Source organism: Microsporum canis, genomic scaffold (assembly GCF_000151145.1).
Source record: "Microsporum canis CBS 113480 supercont1.1 genomic scaffold, whole genome shotgun sequence".
Lineage (NCBI taxonomy): Eukaryota > Fungi > Ascomycota > Eurotiomycetes > Onygenales > Arthrodermataceae > Microsporum > Microsporum canis.
Window position 1 is genome coordinate 2895486 of NW_003299169.1, and position 22946 is coordinate 2918431.

Consider the following 22946-nt stretch of genomic DNA (forward strand, 5'->3'; position numbering starts at 1 on the left):
AACCGGCTATAGCTACTAGCTTTCAATACCGCCAAACTGTCTCCTCTTATCGTCCCGAGAACCTCCTTCTCATCCACGCTGGAGCCACGGCAAACGCAAGCCTCATCTCATCTAGCACCAGACACGGGGATGAGTCAGGTCAGGACAGGACGGAGAAGGAGGTCCAGCAGTATCATATACCAGGAACCCCCAGAATCTATAGAACATACAAATGACCAGGCTGCTCTACCAAACCTGAATGCGAATTGGGTTAATGCAAAAGGTGAGAGGGCTTCGCACCAGTGTCACTCTTTACCTCTGTCGTTTTGATATGGAAGTCGCTTACAATATGATTATTAGGTGCCTGGACCATCCACTTTGTCTTGATCATAGCGTTAAAGATATTTTACGATATCATACCGGGCGTATCCCAAGAGACCTCATGGACGCTCACCAACATATCCTACATGTTCGGCTCGTTTCTCATGTTCCACTGGGTGAGAGGGGTGCCTTTTGAATTCAACGGTGGAGCCTATGATAATCTCAACATGTGGGAGCAAATCGACAATGGCGACCAATATACCCCGGCCAAGAAATTCCTTTTAAGCGTCCCGATCATCCTCTTTCTCCTGAGTACGCATTACACACATTATGACTTGACATATTTCATTATCAACTTCTTAGCTGTTCTCGGAGTTGTCATCCCAAAGCTACCCATAGTAAGTCAATTCCTATGTCTGCGCCCGTCCTGTTATAGGATCTAACCATAAGATACAGTCACATCGCATGCGAATAGGATGGTTGGCGGATGACCCGGAAGATTAAGGAGGAACAACGTAGTTTGGGGGCCTTGTAGGATCAATTTAGAATCAATTTTTGAAGTTACTTGCACCGAATTTTCTTTTCTTTCCCCAGAGAACGGCCGTATTCCTGGCGTAATTTGGGCTTTTGTTTTACTATTGCTTTTCACGGAGAGCTTTCATCATAGCATTAGTCTGTACAGATATGCTTAGCTACCTAATTAATTCATCACTGTTACAATGTATTAGAAAAGGTCCACAAACCTGTGATAAACAAAACAGACTTACGTACACCATGTACTCTGGCTGGATGATCGTCTTCGCATGTGATAAAGATCCAGCTTGGCAAGAAAGAGAAACACAACTTACAATTATGATACTTGCAGCGAATGTTTGAGAATAGGGGAGAGCGTACCTATGGGGAACGGAATATATAGTTAAATATAGAGTGACAACCTGGGAAGCGGCTTTTGCATGTGTTGACAGTACCCCTGACATGCGTTATCCATGTACGATATAGTGCCGAGCCGTCTAGCCAGGATGGTTGCCTGGATATCCGAGAAGCACAGATGAATATCTCCGTCGGGAGACTAAGTCGAGTTCAAAATTAGTGTCACGTTTCGCCTCAATAGTCGCATCCAGATTATGATATTCCTTTTGCCAAAAAAAAAATAATATAAGACCAAATTTCTATTCAGTGGAATTGTTGAATCACGAGCAATAGCAAGTTGGGGTTCCCAAACAGATAGTGCTCCCTTTAATCGATCGTGGCTACAGTTTTCGTTCACAGTTTGGGTGAGGCATCTAACTTTGTGCCTTCTATGTCCTTTTGTGGCGCTGATATTTGCCGCTTATGGTACAACCATATGTCTCACTCGTTGAAAATGCTTGTAGTACCGGTCAATGTTGAAACTGACTTCACCAGTGCCACAAAATTTTGCTGATATAGCCCTTTCCCTTGATTGAGTGTGTGAAGCCTATTTCCCAGGCGAGACAGTGCCTAGAGGGTTTCCAGTGTTGGAGTATGGTATAGTCCATACAAAATAAATGGGAAGATTAAGGGCTACTCCGTAGCAGTTTGGCAATGGCTCCATGCTAAGTATAGATAGTACTCGGCGAGACATTGACCGTTGTAGTACTCTTATAGCAATGTTCCAGGTACTTCGTACTGTGTCCTAGATATGCCGAGGACAGTGCAGTTGACCAGGGCAACTGCTCCTAGTAGCATACCAAACAGAATCCAAGCATAATTATGCATAAGAGATAGAGAATCAATGTAAGACTGCATCCGAACATTCGTCCTGAAGTTGACGTTGAAGTTGACGTTGTATGTAAGGAAGAGGCTGGACGGTTTGGGTTTAGCTCCCGCTGCAAAATCATCTGGGCGGAGATCCTTGGAAGTTTTCTTGATGTTTCCGATCCGCCAGAGCTTCAACGAAGACACGAAGCAGCACAAGGGGACTGGCTACTGTCCTCCATGGCTTCAGAGCCTACATATCACCCGGTGAAGGCTCTGCCGTCTGAACTTCGCCATTACTGCACTGCCTATCTAGAGGAAAGACTTTGTATGCCCCGCCCTGCGCAGACACTATCGCCGATACACCTGCATCTAGAAATTCACCTGTAGCTAATTCTTGCTATATTTACTACCTACAGATTCACAAGCCCTCAGTCTCTTATCAAGAATCGTGTCCTCTAGCTCTACTGCTTCCGGGAATGTGTTTACCCCGCCGGCGCAATACCTCGCCTTAGCAGCAACGTTGACCGTACATCCAACTACCACCACCCGATCCAAGTCAGAAGAGTACCTAAATGCATCCAATTCAGCTCTACATTTACTAAAACTAGTCAATAAGGTTGCAGGGCCCATTGGCGGCCAGTTTAGGGATGCGTTTATCTTCGATCGCTTTGCCAATTCGCGAAATGAGGGCCGGTATGCAACAGATGGCGAATCGAATTGGAGTGGTACTAGTCATGCACACGTTGAACCATTGAATTTGGATATTGCGCAAGGAAACTCCCTCTGGTCGCGAGCGGAAGACTTTTGGCATGTTGTAGGGTGGGCTCTTAACTGCTCTATACTGCACCCCAAGCGATGGGCCCGATGGCACCTCTTTTTGCAGTTCATGTGCGATCTCCTGGAGGATGACTGGAAGGAGAGGGAGAATCAGTTTAAAGCTACCCCTGTTACCGACACAACATCGAAGCGGGACTGTTCGGTCCTCACGGAGAGCCTGATATTCAGCTATATATCCACAACTTCGAGCTACACAGGGCGTGACAGGAGAATTTTAAGGGCCGTTTTTGCCGATGGTTCCCAATCATCAACTAGTGAATTCAGAGAAATTTTCCGTAACGAATTACGAGAGTTCACAAAGGATAACGCTCAGACTTCTTCAAGAAGAAAAGGAGATATTAATATCGACGAGGATATCTATGGAGACTACCTTGACAACCCTGATTTCGAGGAGGACGAGGAAGATGACTCTATCCACAAAACCTCCGGTGGCCCTGATATGGTTGAATCCAGAGTAAAACGTCAGCGGAGGGCTACAAAGAAACGAGCCGGGCAAGATGAACTTCCTTCCGAGCATGAGGACGACGGCCCGATTAGTGCTCAGTACGACAGATTAGACCATTTGGGCAACTTACAGTCTCTCACTATCCGCCAACGGTTCCTACACCTTCTCTCTTGTGTTTCAGACGCTATACCGGAGCATTACATATCGCTGGATAAACTATACTCATTCTATGTTGAATTTATCCGACACCTTCCACTCCCTACTTTCCAACTACTCGTCTCCCCATCTGTGCTCACCCATTTCCCTCCCGCCTGCCAGACCACTCTTTGCGAAATGCTACTGTTTAGTATTCTAGAGAATGCCGCCCCTGCATCGAATGAAAACTATCTAAGCCAAGGAAAGCTTGAGAGATGTTTCCTTCCCTTCATTGCAAAGACACAGAGCGTTATTGATAACGCGAGAGTCTCGCTCCTGCTTGAATCTCTAATTCGCCTTCTTGCAGCCAATGGGTTGATTTTTGCCAGACCCAGGCTAACAGACGCTGTTGCAAAAGGCATTGAGGCTCGATCAAAAAAGGCTCGGAACGACATTAAAAGAGGCCAGAATAAGAAGTTGACGGAGGAATTTGGATTGGTATGGCTCATAGAGAGTGGAGATAGAATGGTCTATTTTGTCAACTCTCTCATACCAAAGGAGCCACCTCCCGAATACATTGTTATTGAGCCATGATATGTACCTTGCTCTAAAGAATTATGCTTGTCTACGAAAGGGAGATGGCTTTATTATGACAGGCAAGCATTTTCTCGCAATTGTGGAGTGAGAGACTTCAGGTCCTCAAGTATGTATAGTCAAGTTACTAGAGATCATTATAAGGAAGTAATATCAATTAGAAATGTTCTAAGAGGGCTAAATAGATATAGACAGTAATACCAAAGAAATCCGTTAAATCGTTTTAGTAGAAACCATTACAAACACAGGCAATGGTTCCTCCTTTCCAATCTTACATAACTTAGCAGACCACACTATCTATGGCGGCGGGCGTGGTCCGATAATTTGTCGTCGTGCACCAAACCCGATTCCTGGCCCTGCATTATTCTGGTTATCCCCCCCAAGATATCCATACTGATGTACATCCCATCCTCCTTCCCCTGGCCCAGTGCCAGCAGTCTTGACGCCCTTCTTGACTGCATTCTGAGTCTGCTTCTGATTCTCTTCCCACTCACGTTGTCGTTCACGCTCTCGTTCCATTTCCCTTTCAAGTAGTGACTTCGACGCCCATCCACCAGCTCGAGTCTTCTGCGTAGACTCTACTCGCCGCCTATCTTCCTCATCTCTTTCAGATGTGGACGAAAACTCTGGTGGCCGGTATGAGACTGGCTTCTTTGTAACAGGGGCAGGGTTATCCTGCAAAAATCGATCAGTGCGGTTTGTGTTAACGTAGTTGGCGGGATCTGGTAGAGGGCGAGGTGAAGTAGGGTGATTTGTGTTCCTAGGTGGCATTGCAGGCGGAGTGGGAAGATCTCGAGGCGGTAGTGACGGAGGCGGGCTTGCAGGCGATTTGTCCTTGTTGCGTACGTTCCATTCACCTCGCAGCAACCGACGCTCTTGTTCTTGAGATGCTAAGTCATAGCTTGGCTTCTGTGGAGTATGGATTGGTTTGTTGCCATCTGGATGTGGTGAACGAGCTTGGGGTTGGGCATCTGGCTGAGGAGATCCGCGTAGAGTAGCAAGTTCTTGACGTTCACGCTCATACTGTCTTTCTCTTTCTTTGGCCTTCTCAAGCTCAAGCTCCAATGCCTTGATACGTTCACTTTCACTAGATGTAGCAGCCTTTTGTTCATGTAATGGAGATGTCACGCCTCGCGAAGGCCTTTGAGAAGTTTGATATTGACTTAGGAATTGTCCGTTCAACCTGGCGTCCGCAGTCTCTCGCTTACTAAGCCTCTCCTTTTCCAGTCTTTCTTCCAGCTCTCTTTCTTCTTGCTGTTGACGGGCTTCCTCCTGCTCCCACTGGCGTTGTTCTTCTTCCCACCGTCTCTTCTCGTCTTCAACCTGCTGCCGTTCATTTTCTCTTAACTTCCTTTCTTCCGCTTCCCAGCGTAATTTTTCTTCCGCTTTTGCGCGTTCTTCTTCTGCGTCTCGGTTTGATCGTTGGCGCTCTGCTTCCTCTGTCTGTAGCCTAGTCTGCTCCTCTTCCTCCCGTCGTCGTTTCTCTTTCTCTGCAAGACTGGGTACTGATGGACCAGGAGTGGTAATTTGCCGTCGCGCGCCGAATGTTACACCAAGGCTTCCTTGGCTTGCACCTCCTATATATCCATACTGGTGAATGTTCCAAGCGGGAGCCGTGGTTGCTTCATCTGTCTTGTTACTCCATGCGCTGGTTTTTGTCCGTGGGGATGCTGCACCGCTTCTGCTGGATGCCATTGTGGGACTTGTTCGTCCTAGATCGCTGACATTGCTTTGCCCGCGAGGTCGAGAGTATGGCGCACCAAAGCGCCCACCCTGGCTGGATCCGCTCATTTGAGGGCTCAACGTGCCATTCTTACTTTTCCCGATGGCCCCCGGAAACTTGCTGGGCTGGAGGGCATATGCCCTGCGACTGAACGCTCCCAGGCACTGTAAGACTTGAGCAGGGTCCTTTGCCTCGTAAAGATCAACCGTAAGGAAGACATCGTGAGGTGGTAGGTTGAGAGGAGCCTTCTGGCAAGCGTGCAGGAAATGGGATATATTTTCCATCTGGACGAACGGCATGCTTGACTGTTTGTACTTTACGCCTGGAGGTCCTACCGCGAGGTTTACCAGTCTATCAAGCTCGTAGTTAGTTACTCTATATGTAAAATAAGAGGCTTGACTCAGTTACCTGCATAATGCTACTCCATCGCGCAGTGCCTCTAGGAGGTCACCATTCCGTAGCTTCTCCCGTAGTGTTTCTTCAATCCAGTCTCGGACTTCATTAGCTGCCTGAGGAGTGTATTTAGATAGCCGCATGTTGCGCAAATCCTTGTCTAGTGATGAGACTGATGCCATCGTTGCCGCGATTCAATGGGTTGGTCTTGGAAGAGTCGAATAGTGGGATGCCCGCGGTCTATATCTCAGTGGGGGGTAGGCCAGCAGACCGCTGTCATCGCCTGGATCTCTCGACGATAGAGAAATGATGGGATTGTTTCCAGTGGCAGAGGCCTAAGAAAAGATGAATACTCCTACAGCGTTGGTTGTGTAGAGCGAGGAGTTTTGACAGTGACGTACTTCCTTGCACGGAGTATTAGTTGACTTATCTAGATGCCACCCAACTAAGGCTTAAACGGTGCGCCACATAACTTTTTTCCTCAGCCACAATCTTTAACTGTTTAACAAGCAAATTAAACAGCCATGAGACGGTGACGCGCGGTATATGGAGTAGTATAGCATCCAGATATGAGTCCGATCAACAGTCTCTGGTTCAAATGGAAGAGCCTTAAGCTTCCCTGGAGGAAGATGTTCCTCGTTGGTACGCGGCCCTTCTTCAGCTTCAAAAAAAGAAGACTGACAACAGCAATAGGGAATGATCTTGCGGGCAACACATACTGGGAATTCAAAGATTCCCTTAAACCTGGACGTTTTCGGCGCATTGTGAAGGCCAGTCCAAAGATACACTATGCCGACGTGAAAGTGTCGCGTAAGTCTGGCGTTGACGGACTCTGTGGATGAGAAGGGCTGACGAGTCAACGAATGGACAGCACAATGGCATCAGTGGCTTCGATACGTTCGACCTGAACCACCGACCATTGAAGAACAACGGAATGAACTCCTACGGCAAGAAAGGATGAAATATCTAGCCCAGCGTGCGGACGAAAGATGGGCAAGTAAGCCGTCATTCCTCGACAAACCAGCACAGCAACCTGCTCCCGCGCTACAATCACACGAGTCATCCTACCACGCTACTAGACCGAATGAAAACGCTGAAATGGCGGAAGTGTTGCAAGAACAGCATTCTGATGCAAAGAGCAGCCAGAGAATGAAGAATCCATGGGATAGGGCAACAGGTGGACCAAGTGAGAACTGGCAGCCTGAGTCGTGGAATCCTAATGTCTCGAAGAGATAAACCGGGCTCCTTTGATCGCACAGCACTGGCCTTGTGCTTGCAGCAGTATCTGCGGTGAAAAGGGACGATGGCCGCAGCTGCATGCACTGACTACCATCCCTCGATGGGTCTTCAATGCAATTATACCCCTGAAACTCACCATTTACTCCCTACATCTTGTAACATATGTATATTTTTTTCCCTCCCGCGCTTTTAACTTCTTTTGCTATACTTCGCACTATCCGTCTAATATTTCCGGAGTGAAAAGAGGTCTGGTTTCGGTTGTCTTTGCATCCAGGAGCTCATAGCATCTCCTGAATGAAATATTCAACAATCTTTTTGCATTTATCCCAGTTCCCATTGTCTCATCATAGGGCTTGTCTATAAATAAATATATATCTAGGGTGGGGGGGGTATTTTATTATTGCTAGCTATCTTTGACTCAGTGGAGGCTATATCCTCTTTTCTCAGGTATTTATTTTTACACCTTCAATCTATCAAAGGACTTCTGCTGCCCCTGACGGATGCATGCGAGTTTACCTCTATGCTCTTGTCTCCACCCGTATACATATCAAGGGATGAGGTGTTATGTGAGTATACATAGAGAAAGTTTGACACGCAGGCGGCAATGCATTTGTTTGAAGGGAGCATCCAAGAAGCTTCAGTTACATCCATTCTGAAACATATCAAGTACAGTATCTAGGGAGATTTGAAATTTCACCGCTATGCATCAAATAGTTAAATATCTATCAAAGGTGCAAAACATGAGGCTTTGCGTTTGAAAAGGGGTGTCTATAGATAGGAACAATCAACCCTGCACTGATAAGAGACATGTCTCTATTCTCCTAATGTTCAGTGAGCTGTGTCTCTTCTATTTGATGGCCGAGCGGGAGAATAAGGCTCTAGTATGAAAGATATTACTGTGCTGCAACCTGATTTACGGAATAATATCATCTTTAGACAACGCCACGTAATTTACTAAAGGTTGTAACATTCATTTAAATGCTATTATGGAATCTAGTTTTAACTCATTCCAGTTCAGGGCAAAGATGCCTGAAGTACAACAGTGAGCCACCCCGAAGAAAAGCCATCGTGTAATGTTGAAGCCCAGAAAATAAAAAAGAGAAGGAGATACATAAAAATCATCAGGACGCCTGTGTTTGCCAGAAGTAGTATTAGAACTGGTTCCTATATACATGAGAATGTTAATGGGTCAAAAGAGAAGAAGCAAACTCCAAAATGCACATTATAACATATTTAGCAGAACACAGCTTCTAAAGCTTCAACGTCGCCGCCTGCTCGTCGAACAGCGAGCAATGCAGCCTCGGATAGCTTTCTTCTCTTGTCACGGGCTTCTTGCTCACGCCTTGCTTTGGTCTTGGAGCTTCCGCTGGGAGCTACCCCTGTTAGCAGCTTGTGGCTATCTTCTGGCGTAAAGTTAACGAAGGAAACGTTCTTAGCAGCTTTGTTAATGACATTATTATAGCCGCTGTTAATACTGTTGTGGGTAGAGTTGTTGGATGAATTTGGTTTGGAGCATTTCGTTGCCTGGCCGGAGAAGCTGGCTGCTTTGCGAGCATGTTGTCCACGCCTTTGGTGTGGTGGGCCGTGGTATCTGGACTTGGGCGACTGCTGCGAGATGTGCCCTGGAGGGAGTCTTCGGCTGAATACGGGAGCTGAGCGAGGAGCAGCAGATATAGTTGGCGCTGAATGGGCTATTGGAATGGATGTGTGGGTGGTCTGGATGGGTGGGGGATGATGAGGCCGTTGATGCTGTGATGGAATATAGGGAAGAGGCGAGTAGCCTGGAGTTAATGCTACTTTGGGCCTAGGTAGCTGGGGTGTTGGCATGGATGGCTCCTGAATAGAAGTGTTAAGTTCAGAACTAGATGCATCCATGCCTATCATCAGACCAGAATTCTGAACGGACTCTGGTATGTGAGTAAACCGATGGTGTTGGTTGCGGTATGGCATAGATGTCACCGCTGAGGAGTAACTCGCATGGGGGAACGGTGGTTGCAAGCTTCTGTTAGAGATGGCCGGAGGCGTGTCTGCCCACCAATTCTCTGATTCATGAGGCGGGATATTGGGCTGGGAACACTGGAAAATAGAGACCCCTATGGACTCTGGCTGCCATGAGTTCCCAGGTGGAACGTCGCAAGGCTGAGAACGGAGGATTTGCTGCGGTGGGGGTGGTGGAGGCGGTGGTGTATGATTCGATACCGGTGGCATAGCTGATTGACCCTGATACTGCTGGCAGGGTGCCTCAGAGCTGTCGTTAGTAGTTGGTACGGATGGGCTATGAGCCTGGTGGCTCATTACAGTCGAGCTATATCTTGGTGTTGAAATGGGTGTGGTACTGTCAAGGGATGAACGATTGGACTCTCTGCTCGCGGTGGATAGATGCGACAGGCTTTCACGCCTATCATGGAACTGCTGCGAATAGGAAGCAGTGGTTGATTCTAGACAGTCCGGGGATTGAACCATCTGTTGAAGGTCATAGCTCTCCAGGCGCTGTTGAAACCAGTTATCTTGATAAGCCATGGTACCGGGAGAAGGTGAGGAAGAAGGCGAGATAGTTGTATGGTCTGAGAATATATCTCCCTTTCTCATCAACGGGGTAGGCTCATTTGATTTATGGTGGCGGGGTTCTCTTGTTGCAGACGGCGTGTTGTACTTGTACACTTGCTGTTGTTCCATCCAGTTGCCGGCAGTGGGCCGCGAGGAACGTTCAATAAGCTGCCCCTTTGGATCCTGAAACAGAACCCCGGAATCGACATCAAAATGGCCTCCTACTGTTAATAGTCTGCTCGTGTGGTCAAAGGTGTGGTGATACTGTGTTGTGTCGGAGTTTAGGGCTAGTTCCGAATGAAGAGATGAAAGGTTGTCATCAGCAGTCCAGCGCCGGGTAGGTAGATCAACACTCCTCATCAAGGATAGACCTGCATGAAAGGGGATATCACCATCAACAGCATATGAAAATGCGGTGCCTTTGTCGGCAGTGCAACTAGGAGACTGCATCTGACCATGGTGACCCAATGTGTTACGGAACGAATCATCTATCGGACCTGGGAAACTATGGGCTTTGTCTTCCGCTTGCGTCCTCGATCCCATGTGCCTGAATAAGGCCATCGTAGAGAAATATATTTTTCCGATTGGGTGAAGCGGATATTTTCCTCGGTGGATGGTCCTGCAGGTCCTGCAACAGGCTGGAGAGAAGTCGTGGGAAGCAATATTTAGAACTTGCAAAACGGCTGTCGAGAGAGAGGGGGGGTGTGGTGGTGGTATGGGTAAAGCCAACTCCTGCGTGAGTGATAAAGGAAGGTCTTTCTCTATCTCTCCGTCTGTCTATCTCGCAGCTTTATGTCGGGGCTTAACCAGTGGGATGTCAAGTATTGTTTCTATTCTGAGTGAAACAAGGCAGATGGTGAAGTAGAAAGGTTTGATGCAGGGTCTAATGCCGCCTTTTAGATCTTATAATAGCTCAGCTGCGGTCACTGGTGTGGAAAGATGGCCATGAGCAAGCAGCCCAACACCATACCATCTCCCTCTTGCCGCTTCTCCTGGAATTGAGGTATATATGCCTGGCGGCAGATGGATACCAGGGGAGCAACCCCAGGTATATAAAACAAAAAAAGAAATTAAAAAAAAAGGTACAGATAATAGTCCACGGGTGTTCCTAGACACAGAGGGATACTGGACGAAGAAACACAGGGCCACACAGATTGAAACGGAACATCCCATGGAGGGCCGTTGAGCTATTCCATGTGGATTTTTGCGGGAACAAAGGGAAGAACAACACTTTAAAGTTGGTATAGAAGACAAAGACCGCACAGTCTTCGAGGCTCTTGGGGGCAGATGATTAAAAATAAAAAATAATAATAATAAAAGGAGAAATAAATAGACATAAGCTTCCACGGCTGGGAAGATGGGGGGTTCTCCCCTTCTTTCAAGTTGCAAAGTAATATATCTTGTGATAAAAAAGATAATAAACCAAGCTCATGGTTATTATCATAAAACAAGAACTGGTCTGTCCAGAGATAAAAAAAGAAACAGATGGTAAGTTCGGTGCTAAATGCCCGATGAGAGTACAGCAGAAGGGCTTGGTGCAGTAACAGGTAGATCGTGTGTACCATGGCTTAGGTTGATACTGCTCGTGCAGCTGCCTAGCGGTCAACCACCCTGTCACCACATCGATCGGTGCCTGCGGTGTGGTTTTTCTAGCGGAACTGTGGTTTGCTGGGAGGTGCATTACAATGTCCATATTTGGTGCTTCAATTCGAGAAATGAACTCTCGTCTCATACAGTTCCACCCACCCCTACTATGTAAGCGACGAGGAAAGGCCCATGGTGCTGGGACAATAAGAGTAACATTGATAGGGTCGCCAGCGACGTCCTTGATGGAGGTGTTCGATATTGATTCGTTATTCATCTTCTGTGCTTCTCTTTTAGCTCCTTGGCCAGACATCAGGGCATTTGATTCCACTGGTAGGAGATGCAGTCACTAGTACTCCGTGTCTCTGGCTATGGTCCCCAAAGTACAAGGGGTACATGGCGCATGGGAGTGTCCATGTAATGCATCTTAACTCTCATGAGCCGCCTAGAACAATGAGTGGGTTGAAGATTTGACCCTCCCATGGGCTTTTTTCTCTGCTTTCCTTCTCCCCTTATCCGCCTGGGGGTGCAGACGGCCTCTCGTTCGATGACCAAACAAAGCGGCCCAGCCTAAATAATTTTAATATTACCAGAGTTGACACTGAACTCTATCGTAATCCCTTTGTTTAACAGGAGTACTTAAGTCGAGGGGGGATAACCGGCTGACTATGTATCACACTCTCCGTAGGCCTTTCTCACAGGTAATAATAATAATATAGAGAATGAATTTTTTTTTTTTTCAAGTACCACTTACCCGAGTGTGCCTTATTGTGCCTTCTGGGCTGCGCCATCCAACCTCCAGGGGACGACGAAGTGATCAGGCGTGGTGATATTGTATTCCAGAACACTGTTGGCACGCTGGACGGGTTGCACGACACGGATACGGGGAGGATTCCGTAGACTCGTTATGTCTTTCTATCAAAATATCGGTGCTTATATAGGAAATATCCGTGGAGAAGAACTTCACAACCATAAATATAAACCAGCCAATAGTTAACATGCGGCGAGAGTGGGAGATCCTTGCTATGACGCAGTATGACGGAGCATTTTCAAGGGGCCTTTTTTGGGCGTTTCCCCTGGCTGAAGAAGTAGAAAAGAGGAAAAAAAACTTGAAAGATGACACGAAAGGCTTGCTGAATATGACACGAGAGAGGGGGATCAATCGATGGTTGAAGTTGAAGGTGAAGTCGATGCCTGTATGATACTGGGAGGTTTGCGTACATTTTCTGCATGCTGGCGGAGTCCGATACTTCTCTGTAAGAAGATATGTAGATATCCTATACACATCACACTCTTGTATAGAAACTAGCCATCCTACCGCCCGCACGTCGAAAGCAAGCCAAATATTGTGATGCAAAAAGCCATGGAAAACCCTGGTTGGTGTCGAGGTACTTGTGTTTCTGGTGCGATCCACGCGGGGCTGGAAGTACCGGGGTACCATCCACTGTTTTGTCAGCAAGTCAACGCCCCCCGGACACAGCCGAACCTCACTTTTTTCTTCCCTCCCAAGTTTTAAGGGAACGAACGTCACAAGGAAAACCTGCGATGCCCACCTAACGTCCACCAGCAACGACATCCCCTCAAAAACGTCCTATAGTAAATAGCTGTCGAGAACGACGGCGTCTCTTCTGCTTTGATCTCTCAGCCAGGTCCTTTTACCTGCTCCTTTGACGCTCTGGGAGTCGGGTTGAAGCAAACTCACGTGCGAACTCCTCCGTCCTTCTGATCCAGCTATCCCAACCTCATACCTTCATACCCAAATGCTCTCAGGCCTCAAGAACGATATTCAGATTAAAATACAACCCAATATCCCTCTGTTTTCCAGCGGTATCCCTTGTTGCTGGAAGAAGAAACTCGATCTCGCGCACTTTAGACAAAGCAGGAATGTCCAGAGGCCAGCATCCGATCTTCAAAGTAGTTGGCTTGTTTTTCCACTTCATCGAGGTTGTTGAAGACCATATTCAAGGAGAAGTCATCAGTCGGTGGAAGTGAAGATAATAAGTTATAGTGATTTATCCTTGTTTAGCATATTCTTCTTTCGCGCTGTCAGAATGGCCTACTAAGGCCATCTCCTTTTCCCATCATGGTTCTCCCCCAGGAACCCATCTGGGGGGACTCCCCGTGTGTATTTGCTGTGGACAACGACTCTGACATTACTCCTCACCTTCGATCACTTCACGTCGCGAATACTATATCATACAAACAACCTACCTTTGTCTCGATCGTCCAGGATACTTGATACTCCTCTTTCCCCCTCTCACCTCGGCGCTTCTTTGCCATATCAAACTCTGTATTGAGTAACACCACAAACCCAGCCACCTCTGTTGCCAACAGAAAGAAAAATTCTTCACTTCCCATCGACTCTGGTAAACTAGTGCGGGGGCTGGGAGGACAGTCTGAAAGAGAAAATTTTTCTTCTCTTTTGTCAGGGTATTAGAAAGTGATATCTTTCTCGAATTTGCAAAGAGATGTCCTTCCGTTGTGGTCTCTTTTTCGGCCTCAGTCCTCAGACAAACGCATACTCAACCATCGTGAATTTCAACACCGGATCAGGATACAAGGAAGAGGCCAGTCCTCAATACTGTGCCATCATGTCCGCGTTTCATTACCTCGACCTAAGCGGAAGGCGGCGCTTGGGTGCCATAGACCCCTATGAAAGGTCATATCTATCCGATGAACCCAAGGATACAGTGACAACCATCATAGCACCAGAATATACTTCCACTCCCATGGTGCGATCATCTACCCTTTCATTCTCGGACTCCTCTGTGTCTACTTTGTCGAGCGACTTGAAATCCGAGGTCCAGCTTATGTTAAGGGAGGACGGACAGTTTCGTTTTCAGCAGAATCCTCAGGAGCTCTTACAGTCGGATGGAGAAAATGGAGATGATGAATTTAGTGATGGAACTGATACCGACTCCTTTGGGTCTGTCGATGAACAACAAGGTGGCGTAGATATCAGCCACCTATCTACCCTGCCTAGCCCTGCTGAGGCACATGTTGACCACCCAGTGGCTAAAAAATGCCATGACGAAAATGAATGGGGAGATAATGATGATGATGAAGACGAAGATGATGAAGATGAAGAGGGCGAGGAGGATAACGAGGATAATGAGGATGAGGATGAGAATGACGACGAGGAAGGATTTGAGTCTGATGCCTCTTATTCTGACCATGAATGTTCCGTCAACGGCGACGAGGTGGTTGAAGGTGAGTGCTCGATTCACTCATATGCGCAGTATCGAAGGCCCCCCAGCTAACTTTCTATAGATCTAGGCCTTGAAGACGAATTCTCTTTTATATCTTTCTCGCGCTCAGTTCACTTTGCGCCCACTCTCGAAACTGTGATCCCTACCGAGACATATGATTGGGAAATGGAACCCCCTACCGAACCACTACCAGAAATGACTCTTCAAGAGAAGATCCAAATTGCCCTGGCAGCAAAGGCAAAGTCCCTAGATCCAGCAAGCTTCGCCCTATATGAGGATTACGACGATCCGGACGAGCATTCCAGAGACCACCTTGACCTAGATAAGCAGCTCTTAACCGCATACATCAATGGTCTGCGTACCATCTCAAACCATGTCTGCAAGGTCGTACTGCGCTCCCGTACCCTTCCAAAGGATTCAAAAGGGATTGAAGGAGTAGAACCTGATACAAAGATATATGTCAACGAATACCTCGACAGGATCTCGCAGCTCCTTCAGAACTTCTTCCCTAACTTAGTTGACGAGGACAAGTTTGATGATATCCTTGAGTCTACTACAACGGCGGTCTCCTTTGATAATGAGGACAAGGTGATCTACCGTTCCGGGTTTACGGACGCCCGCAGACTTATTCAATCTGCATTGGAAGAGACTCTCGATGTGGAAGACATGTACATGGCCGATGACGTGACTCGGTGGCTGGCCAGTGAACTCATTGAGCCGCTCTGTCACCGGGCGATGAGACTTGATAAGTATTGATAGTCTTGCATAGATAAGGGGCTATATGAAGCTCCGGTGGATTTTGATATTTTCATTTTCGTTTCCCTCCATGAGAGGATACCATTGCATCCTCTCTCCCCACCCTCCCCGTCACAGAAAACCATCCCGGTGGCCCCTTTCTTCTCGGTTAGGGTTGCCCAATACTACTTTGCCCTTTTTGCTTTGATTTCTGTTTCATTTGCCTGGCTGTTCTCTGATGTTTTTCCCCTTTAAGTTCAATGACATGCGGTTAGTGAGGATCTCGGCCCTTATACCAAAAGGGAAAGGTAAACGATTAGTTAAAAAAGGACGTTAGACGCATGAATAACGATCACTTGCGGCGCTTTCAACCGTTCGAATAAATAGTTTCCTCCTTCTAGTAGAGAGAAATAATGATAATGATTGCCATCGCCCGCCAAGCAGCCGACTAGATCTACTATCGTAGAACTGAACTGAACAATAATTGAAGATCTCTTATGATCTGCACAAGCATCGAAAAATGTCTCTCCTTTGGGTATAAATTAACAACTAATTCTTTGTCTCGTCATTCCTTTTCTTGCATCGAGCGTTCATGCACGCCATCCGATGGTCTCCATAGCGGACGTTTTTTTTTCCAACGGCGTCTCCGTCTAAATAAACCAGGCGTGTGGAAGCCAATAAGGGCAAAGGTTACGTCTTCGTTGTCTGTAATCGTCATTTCCAATCCTTGATCTTAACTGGAGTATATTATGTAAATATATGGAGTACTCCGTACAAGCTGGTTACATTTCATATATTTGTTGCTCGGGTGTAAGTATATGAGGGCTGGACCGTGTTGGAAAAGGGATCGGATGTATGGATGGGCTGCCTGTTTCGTTACTCTGCAGCTACTTCGGCTCGATATTGAAACAAGAAGGCTGGAAAGGGCGTTGGGTAAGTTAGAATTACGGAATAATCTACCGAGTACGCATATAATCTCCTGGGCAAATTAATATATTATAATTTATATATTGTTAATATATGATGAAGTCTACGGGTGTATGTATATAGCGGTGACACAGACCCTTCCAATGTATACACAAGACATAACATCCTATAATTAGATCGTGCTTCGAGCGTTGCTGGGAGCGTGCATGGAGCATCTGAGACAGCTAGAGGACCATGACACCTTTGCATAAGGCATGTGTCAGGCCAACATGATACGGGGATGCGGGTTTCAAAAGCTGCCTCTGCTGCATAAAGATCGTATGTATATCTGCCTCCATGAAGTTCCGAGGTTTAAAGTGGAAAAGAAAAAAAGCACATTAGTATGTGCATTAGTGTCAGTGGGAAGTTCCATACATGGCCGGCTTTGACTTCTATATATGGCAGATGGAGAGTAAAGAAGCTATTAGGTTGGTATGTAGGGAAATGCCATCAAGACCAGGCTGGACCATGGACGGCAAGTGGTGAGGGCAAGAAGGATGTGCTTCCGTATTTGCAGAAACGGCAAGGCTCCTTTGATTGCGTATGAAAAGACGGATCGTCGTCTTGAGCCTTGCAGAATTCGAAATCCGTACCTGTACTTATGGGGCGGATAAGTGCGCATATGTACACAGCCGACTTTTGAGTTATTCTCCAAGGTCGTTTCCAATGGAGAAAAGGAAGGAGGGGAATAGCCAGTATTATGCATCCGGTATAACGTGGCGTTTCCTGTTGGTTGTCATCGCGAGCGTTGTTTGTTGGTTGCGAATTCCCACGGGAAACGAAGCCAGATTTTGATAACTATGTAAAACATTGAAACTAAACCGACGGATGTTCTATCCGGGAAAAGGAGGAGAGAACAGCGTCCATGCTCCAATGCCACTTGGGCAGCCCGGAGGTCCGGCATGATCAAGATCTTACAAGATCCGTGGGTGGCTGCCTGGTCTATGTAACGTTTGTCTGGTGTGGGTTTCCGAAGGCTACCCGAGCATTCTCCTGTCTGTCTGCCTGCCTGCCTGTCTGTATGTCCGTCTGACTGTCCATCCGTCTGTCTATGCCTGTCTGACGGGCGACGGGCAACCGTCGGACAAGAAGGGAAAAAGAGAACAAAGTTGCTCAACGGAAGAGCCTGACCGACCTGCGGTCTTCTCTATATGACAAGGCTTTTTGCTCTTGGCCAAAAGAGAAAAATATAAGCATGATTGGGTCTGACCAGGGGGAGCTGAATTTAGGCCGATCGGAAAAAGCAACGATGGACCAGGAAGTCAATTAAATAAAATGGGTCTTCTCCCCCTTTGCGCATGAGAAGGACGAAGAAGAAGAAGAAATCATAAGACTTCAGCAGAGAAAAAAAGAAAAGAAAGAGAAAAGTCTGGGCATATTTGTGGTACAATGTAGGGAAGAGAGAAGTTGGTTTCGCCCTTTGGTGTCTGCGCCGTGTCGTCTCACAGTGTCCAGCAACCAGCGTTTGCTCGATGGGCTCTAGTGTTCCACAAAGGCTGAAGGATAACGGTGAACGGCAAAGCGATGTCAATGACTCTCTCTTGTTCGTCTTCTTCTTCTCTTGACTGGAGGGAGAACCGAAGCATGGATGAGACAAGTCGGGCAACGTGGAGGCGGAGTCTCTTCTTTGCTTCTTCTTCTCTGTCCTTTTCCGACTCTGCTCGTGTGTGTAAGCTCAACCGACATGACCATGATGCTTTTTCACCATGAGATTTTCTAGTTGTCAAGCTGTCTATAGTTATCTCGTATCGAGTGTAGAAGTATCACCTCCAAGGATTCGAGAAAACCAGCAGGACGAGCATCAGACTATTCCCATGGTGCAGAGCTAGTGGCCGCCATCGAGCCCGCGCCCCATGATAGTGGTTTTATGGTTCCGGTAGCGTATACGTATAAGACTATATGTAAAGTACATTTCTCCATAGTGGGCAGTGGAAAAGTTCGATGTACCTGGTACACACATCCGTAGCGTTTTGACCGAGTGATGCGGATCTGGTTCAGGGGTCCCGATCCGTACATAGTAGACAGGGAGTAACAGGCTGGAGGAAGAGCCAACGAAGCAAAATCGAAGGGGACTGCCCCCCCTTTTCCCCTCTCGCCTTGGAGAGAGTTATTCCAGGATGAACAATATGGAGAAGATCTTTTTGGTCGTATTAACGGGAGAAATATGCCGTGATTTGACGCAGGGCCCCTTGCTGGATGATCTGGGGCAGAAGGATAAGAGGGAGAGAGAAGAAAAGTAACTCCGTAGTCAAGAGAAAGTCAAGAAATAATAAGAAAAAAAACCGATATAAGCTGCCCCCGTTCAACAAGAGAAGACGGGCTTCTTTTCTTCTTCCTATCCTTCTTCCTACTTCGCCTCTTTTGCTGATCATCGATTATCGATCACGGCCGACTGGAGTCGTGGACGGAGTAAAAGCCTTCTTTACTAGAATATTAACCAGGGACATCCTTACTCGAAAGCACCGCGCTGGGAGTTCCAGACACGAGAGGATAAAAGACTCCACCAGAGGATGAACATTGGGATCTCTCTGTGTTTGCTCTCGATCTTGTGCATGTAACTCTTCGTTTGTGCAGGTCGAAGCTGTGGCTATAAGAGCTACTTTTTTTTTGCCCCTGAGCCGGCCTTCCCCTTGACCCTTTAACACGCCCACACACACGCTTTCACTCTCTCATTCGTTTTTTTTTTTTTTAATTCCTTTCTCTTTCTCTAATTATTCAGACACTCCTTTACTCGACCGGTCAAGAAGGAAAAAGGAAGCAAAGGGAATCTTGCACATCGCTCCCCGCGACATGGCGGCGAGATAGACTCAAAAAGCACCAAGAAGTCATATATACGAACATCAGCCGCCCCAGAAAGAAGAAAAGAAGAAGAAGAGAAGGAAAAAGGAAATATCTACTCTAATTCATATTTGTCTTGTCCCTTCGAGAATTCGCAACTGGACGGGAACCGACACTCTCTCTTGTCTTTCTTCTCTTGTCTTGTCCTTCTTTCAATCCTCTCTGCCTGCAACAGACCTTCAGGCCAGGACTCTTGTTTTTTTATCCCTATACACCAGAGTCGCTCGCTACGGAACTTGTTTATATGTAGGTTCCCCTTCCCGCCGGGTTTCCCTGGTTTCTCCCGTCTTCCCGCTTCTATTCTGGGGCTGGGAGCCTATACACATACCCATACCTATATATATCTACACACATACACATCTGAGCGGGCTCCAGCAGACGGGATATCAAACCATCCCTCCCAGACGGGATCCTCCTTTGTTTGCGAAAGTCGACTTTTATACAGGGGGCGGGAGAAAGAGTGAGAGATCATGGACTGAATTGCTGATTATAGTCCAGATTCACCCACGATATACAAATAATACAGACATACCGAATGGTTGCGTGAAAACGAAGAGAAAGTCGCCAGACTCACCCTCACGGAAAGAGAAAAAAGATATATTGAGAAAATAATAATAATAAAAAAACAATGCAGGGCGACGGTCCGTCTGCTTTCATGGCCGCTAGGCGTGCGAGAAGTACCAGTCTCTCGTACGATCGTAGCGGTGGTATTGGCAGCAAGGTCGGTGTCCCTTCGCCGCCGCTCGTCAACCCAGCACCACAGTACGTCGCCATCTCAGCGGCTACACAGTTGATATCTGCGTCCTACGGTGTCAACCCTCTAGAACCAAAAGAAGGAAAGCCAGGAAACGCCATAGTCACACCACCGTCTCTCGTGCTCGTCAACGGCTTCCTCGACCATATACTGTTCAACATCCTGCTGGCAGCCAAGTCTACAAAGCTATCAGCCATCAGACCAGCTGTCTCCGATGTGTTGAAGCCCAGGCTCGCCCGCGCAGTCGTCTCAGCCGCGGATGAGGAGCTCAGTGAATACATGGGCACTAGTGATGAGGAAGAATTGGCTGAATTCAGAGGCAACCAAGACCCCACAGGCCACTTTGAGCTCGAACGGTCGTGGAAGCTGACCCGCTTACGATGCATGGTATATGCGAGACTAGGTGATATGGAGGAGGACGACGAAGAGGAACACCTTCAGCGGGAAGGGCTAAACGAAACCAACGCCTGCGCATACAGGTTCTCCAACCACGTCGGAATCCTCACGCCGGCAGCAGCCATATTTCTCACCTCGATCTTGGAATATATCGCCGAGAACATATTGGTTATTGCCGGAGAAAACGCGTTCTCCAGGCTTGGCTTCTCGGACGAGGACGACGAGAGGAAGTACCAGGGTGGAACGCTGATAGTTGACGATGTTGACGTCGAGAAGGTCGCCCTCAACCCAACGCTGGGCCGACTCTGGCGCACCTGGAGGAAGAACCTAAGACTCCCCATGCTTTCGAGAACGCTATCTCGAGAATCCCTCGTACAGCGTGGCTGCACCTCGAGAACTAGCACCCGCAGCAGCATTGGTACCGTCGACACCTTTGACGGATTCCCCTTTGGCCGCAAAATTGCTTCTGATCATCATGTTTCAGAAAACACGGAATCGGTTAACCCAGCGGAGATTCCTCTACCACTTAATGAGTATGACATTGATGAAATTGAGATGCCCGGTTTCACCTCACAACTCGCTGTGGCGTTGCCTGCGCGCTCGATGCGTCCGAGAAGTCTGTTCATCTCTAGCTCTGATATCGGGTCCCCAGGATCGACAAGGAGCAACTCGCCGCGAGTGAAGTCCTCTCCTCCTCGATCAAACAGTATTAAAAACACTCATTCTCGCTCCAAATCTCTCCCTCAATCGATGTATGTCACGCCTATCTTCCATTCTCCTCCGCGAACCAAGCGTGCCGCTTCGTCCGCTGCAGAGTCTCGTGACGAGATCCTCGAGAGCATGCCCGAGGCAGAAGAACCTGAGATAGAAAAGAAGAAGACGACCGGTGAAGAAGAACAACAGGCTGGTCCTGACTCTACTCCTGAAATGGATGGCCTTCAGACTCCCTCGCATGACAGTGCCAGGAAAGTGAATCGCCATGATTCAATGGAGCCGGACGTCTCCCCTCCCAGCAGCGAAATGGGCGATTCCAGCAGCATCATCTCCTCGATACATACTGTACCAGATGTCTCGCAGTCCCATTCTACGAAATCCGCAGAATCCACAGCTGCGCCAGAGACAAGCGGCAGTTCTGCACGCATCACTACTTGTGATGACATTGCAGACGGAAACCCAGCTTACTACTCTTCTTCGTCCCTTACTGACGACGAGCAACCAAGCTACAGGCCTGCTCGATCCCGAAAGATATCTGGTCCACCACCTACCAGCAACCCATTCGGAGATGCCTCATCCACTCATGAAGAAAACATCGTGGAAACATCCTTCATCTCACACTCCGCTCGTTCTCCCAGCCAGGGATCTCGACTCACCCCGTTGACCGAAGTGACTGACAGCACACCCGTGCAAGAACGGCATAGTTCCGTCCAATCGCAACGACTTGCAGACCAAGTTTCTCTATCCGGGGAAAGCGAACGCTCCGTCAACCCACGGAGCAGAGCATGGCTCACAAAAATTAATACAAACTGTTCCACAAGACAGGCTCCTTCTGTATCCCCTGGCTCAGAACGTGCCGCAGTCCAACGAGTGACACCTCCGCCATGTAGCATCTCTCGAGATTCCAGCAAACTGCGCAGATCAGGGAGTACAGACAGCCAACGTGACAAACGCCCCATCACCTCTGGTTCTGGTGTCTCTCAAGGCTCAAGCAGGATCAGGGGCCTAAGCAGTAGACAGCCATCAGACCTATCGGCCTCTGTGAGAGGGTCGTGTGATGGTAGTGGAACCGGATCAACAGCTCTCGAGGATCTCCTGAAGAGTGATGAGACGATTCACTATACCCTGACACCACGAAACATGAGGGAGATGGAGGAAGCCGGTTCGCCTCGATGGGCAGCTACCAGACCTGACCTTACCGATTCACTTGATACAAGCTCAGTCAAAAGTGGCAAGCATAGTCGCAGGATTCTATCACCCAATCTACGATCGCCCTCGAAATCCCCTTCTCCGCAATCCCCGCTTGCTCGAAACCCCCCTACCCCCCCGCCAAAGACTAAAGTGACAGCTCCACAGGCACGAGATGCAAGGCCAGACAATGCGTCTGTCAGAGATTTCGCTAACTTCATCCGTTCCACTGGGCCAGACCACGGGTTACACCCAGCTGCTGCTCGCCTTAATACCAGCGTTCGCGCTGCAAGATCCGTTCCAAGTTCACCCGCAACCATAGGTTCACTTTCACCAAGTATGCTTGCTCCTCCAAGGGCATCGAGAGAAAGCACTCCTCGAGCAAACAAACCCCGTCTCGAAGCCCGTCCAGCAGTCTTTGCCAGAGATAACAAGACTTCTGAGCTTATTGACTTCATCCGTGAAGGTCCCCCGGATCCCCATGCTCGCCGTCTGCAGCAGAAAGCTGTTGCCCCCTTCAGAGATACCATGGGTTCAGATGATTTCCGTTCATTCAGCCCAACAATTCGCAGCGAACATGACACAATTACTGGTGAAAACTCGATACCCAGTACCCAGGATGCTCAATGG

General features: G+C 47.9%; 8 protein-coding genes across 8 annotated transcripts in view; 6 read left to right on the top strand and 2 right to left on the bottom strand.

Annotated features, from left to right (window-relative positions):
- Window positions 1–129: 129 nt before the first annotated feature.
- On the top strand, window positions 130–804 carry MCYG_01058 (ORM1; the record flags this gene model as incomplete). The annotated part of the gene is made up of 3 exons (XM_002850908.1): window positions 130–262; window positions 340–698; window positions 757–804. The coding sequence occupies 3 exons, from the start codon at window positions 130–132 to the stop codon at window positions 802–804; spliced, it is 540 nt and encodes a 179-aa protein (XP_002850954.1).
- A 1452-nt stretch (window positions 805–2256) lies between these two features.
- MCYG_01059 (conserved hypothetical protein) lies at window positions 2257–4030 on the top strand (the record flags this gene model as incomplete). The annotated part of the gene is made up of 2 exons (XM_002850909.1): window positions 2257–2344; window positions 2436–4030. 2 exons carry the CDS (start codon window positions 2257–2259, stop codon window positions 4028–4030), a joined length of 1683 nt encoding a protein of 560 aa, XP_002850955.1.
- Window positions 4031–4327: 297 nt separating this feature from the next.
- MCYG_01060 (calponin homology domain-containing protein) lies at window positions 4328–6328 on the bottom strand (the record flags this gene model as incomplete). The annotated part of the gene is made up of 2 exons (XM_002850910.1): window positions 4328–6128; window positions 6162–6328. 2 exons carry the CDS (start codon window positions 6326–6328, stop codon window positions 4328–4330), a joined length of 1968 nt encoding a protein of 655 aa, XP_002850956.1.
- A 347-nt stretch (window positions 6329–6675) lies between these two features.
- Window positions 6676–7382, top strand: MCYG_01061 (conserved hypothetical protein; the record flags this gene model as incomplete). The annotated part of the gene is made up of 3 exons (XM_002850911.1): window positions 6676–6788; window positions 6840–6956; window positions 7018–7382. 3 exons carry the CDS (start codon window positions 6716–6718, stop codon window positions 7380–7382), a joined length of 555 nt encoding a protein of 184 aa, XP_002850957.1.
- Window positions 7383–8618: 1236 nt separating this feature from the next.
- On the bottom strand, window positions 8619–10493 carry MCYG_01062 (wetA; the record flags this gene model as incomplete). The annotated part of the gene is made up of 2 exons (XM_002850912.1): window positions 8619–10303; window positions 10325–10493. The coding sequence occupies 2 exons, from the start codon at window positions 10491–10493 to the stop codon at window positions 8619–8621; spliced, it is 1854 nt and encodes a 617-aa protein (XP_002850958.1).
- Window positions 10494–14107: 3614 nt separating this feature from the next.
- MCYG_01063 (conserved hypothetical protein) lies at window positions 14108–15481 on the top strand (the record flags this gene model as incomplete). The annotated part of the gene is made up of 2 exons (XM_002850913.1): window positions 14108–14726; window positions 14787–15481. 2 exons carry the CDS (start codon window positions 14108–14110, stop codon window positions 15479–15481), a joined length of 1314 nt encoding a protein of 437 aa, XP_002850959.1.
- Window positions 15482–16801: 1320 nt separating this feature from the next.
- Window positions 16802–17696, top strand: MCYG_01064 (uncharacterized protein; the record flags this gene model as incomplete). The annotated part of the gene is made up of 4 exons (XM_002850914.1): window positions 16802–16858; window positions 17042–17176; window positions 17274–17445; window positions 17656–17696. The coding sequence occupies 4 exons, from the start codon at window positions 16802–16804 to the stop codon at window positions 17694–17696; spliced, it is 405 nt and encodes a 134-aa protein (XP_002850960.1).
- Window positions 17697–19892: 2196 nt separating this feature from the next.
- Window positions 19893–22946, top strand: part of MCYG_01065 (conserved hypothetical protein) — a gene marked incomplete at both ends in the record, with an annotated part of 3740 nt that continues 686 nt past the window's right edge. The window contains one exon of the mRNA XM_002850915.1: window positions 19893–22926. Coding sequence (XP_002850961.1) covers window positions 19893–22926 — 3034 coding nt within the window. The remainder of the gene's footprint in view (window positions 22927–22946) is intronic.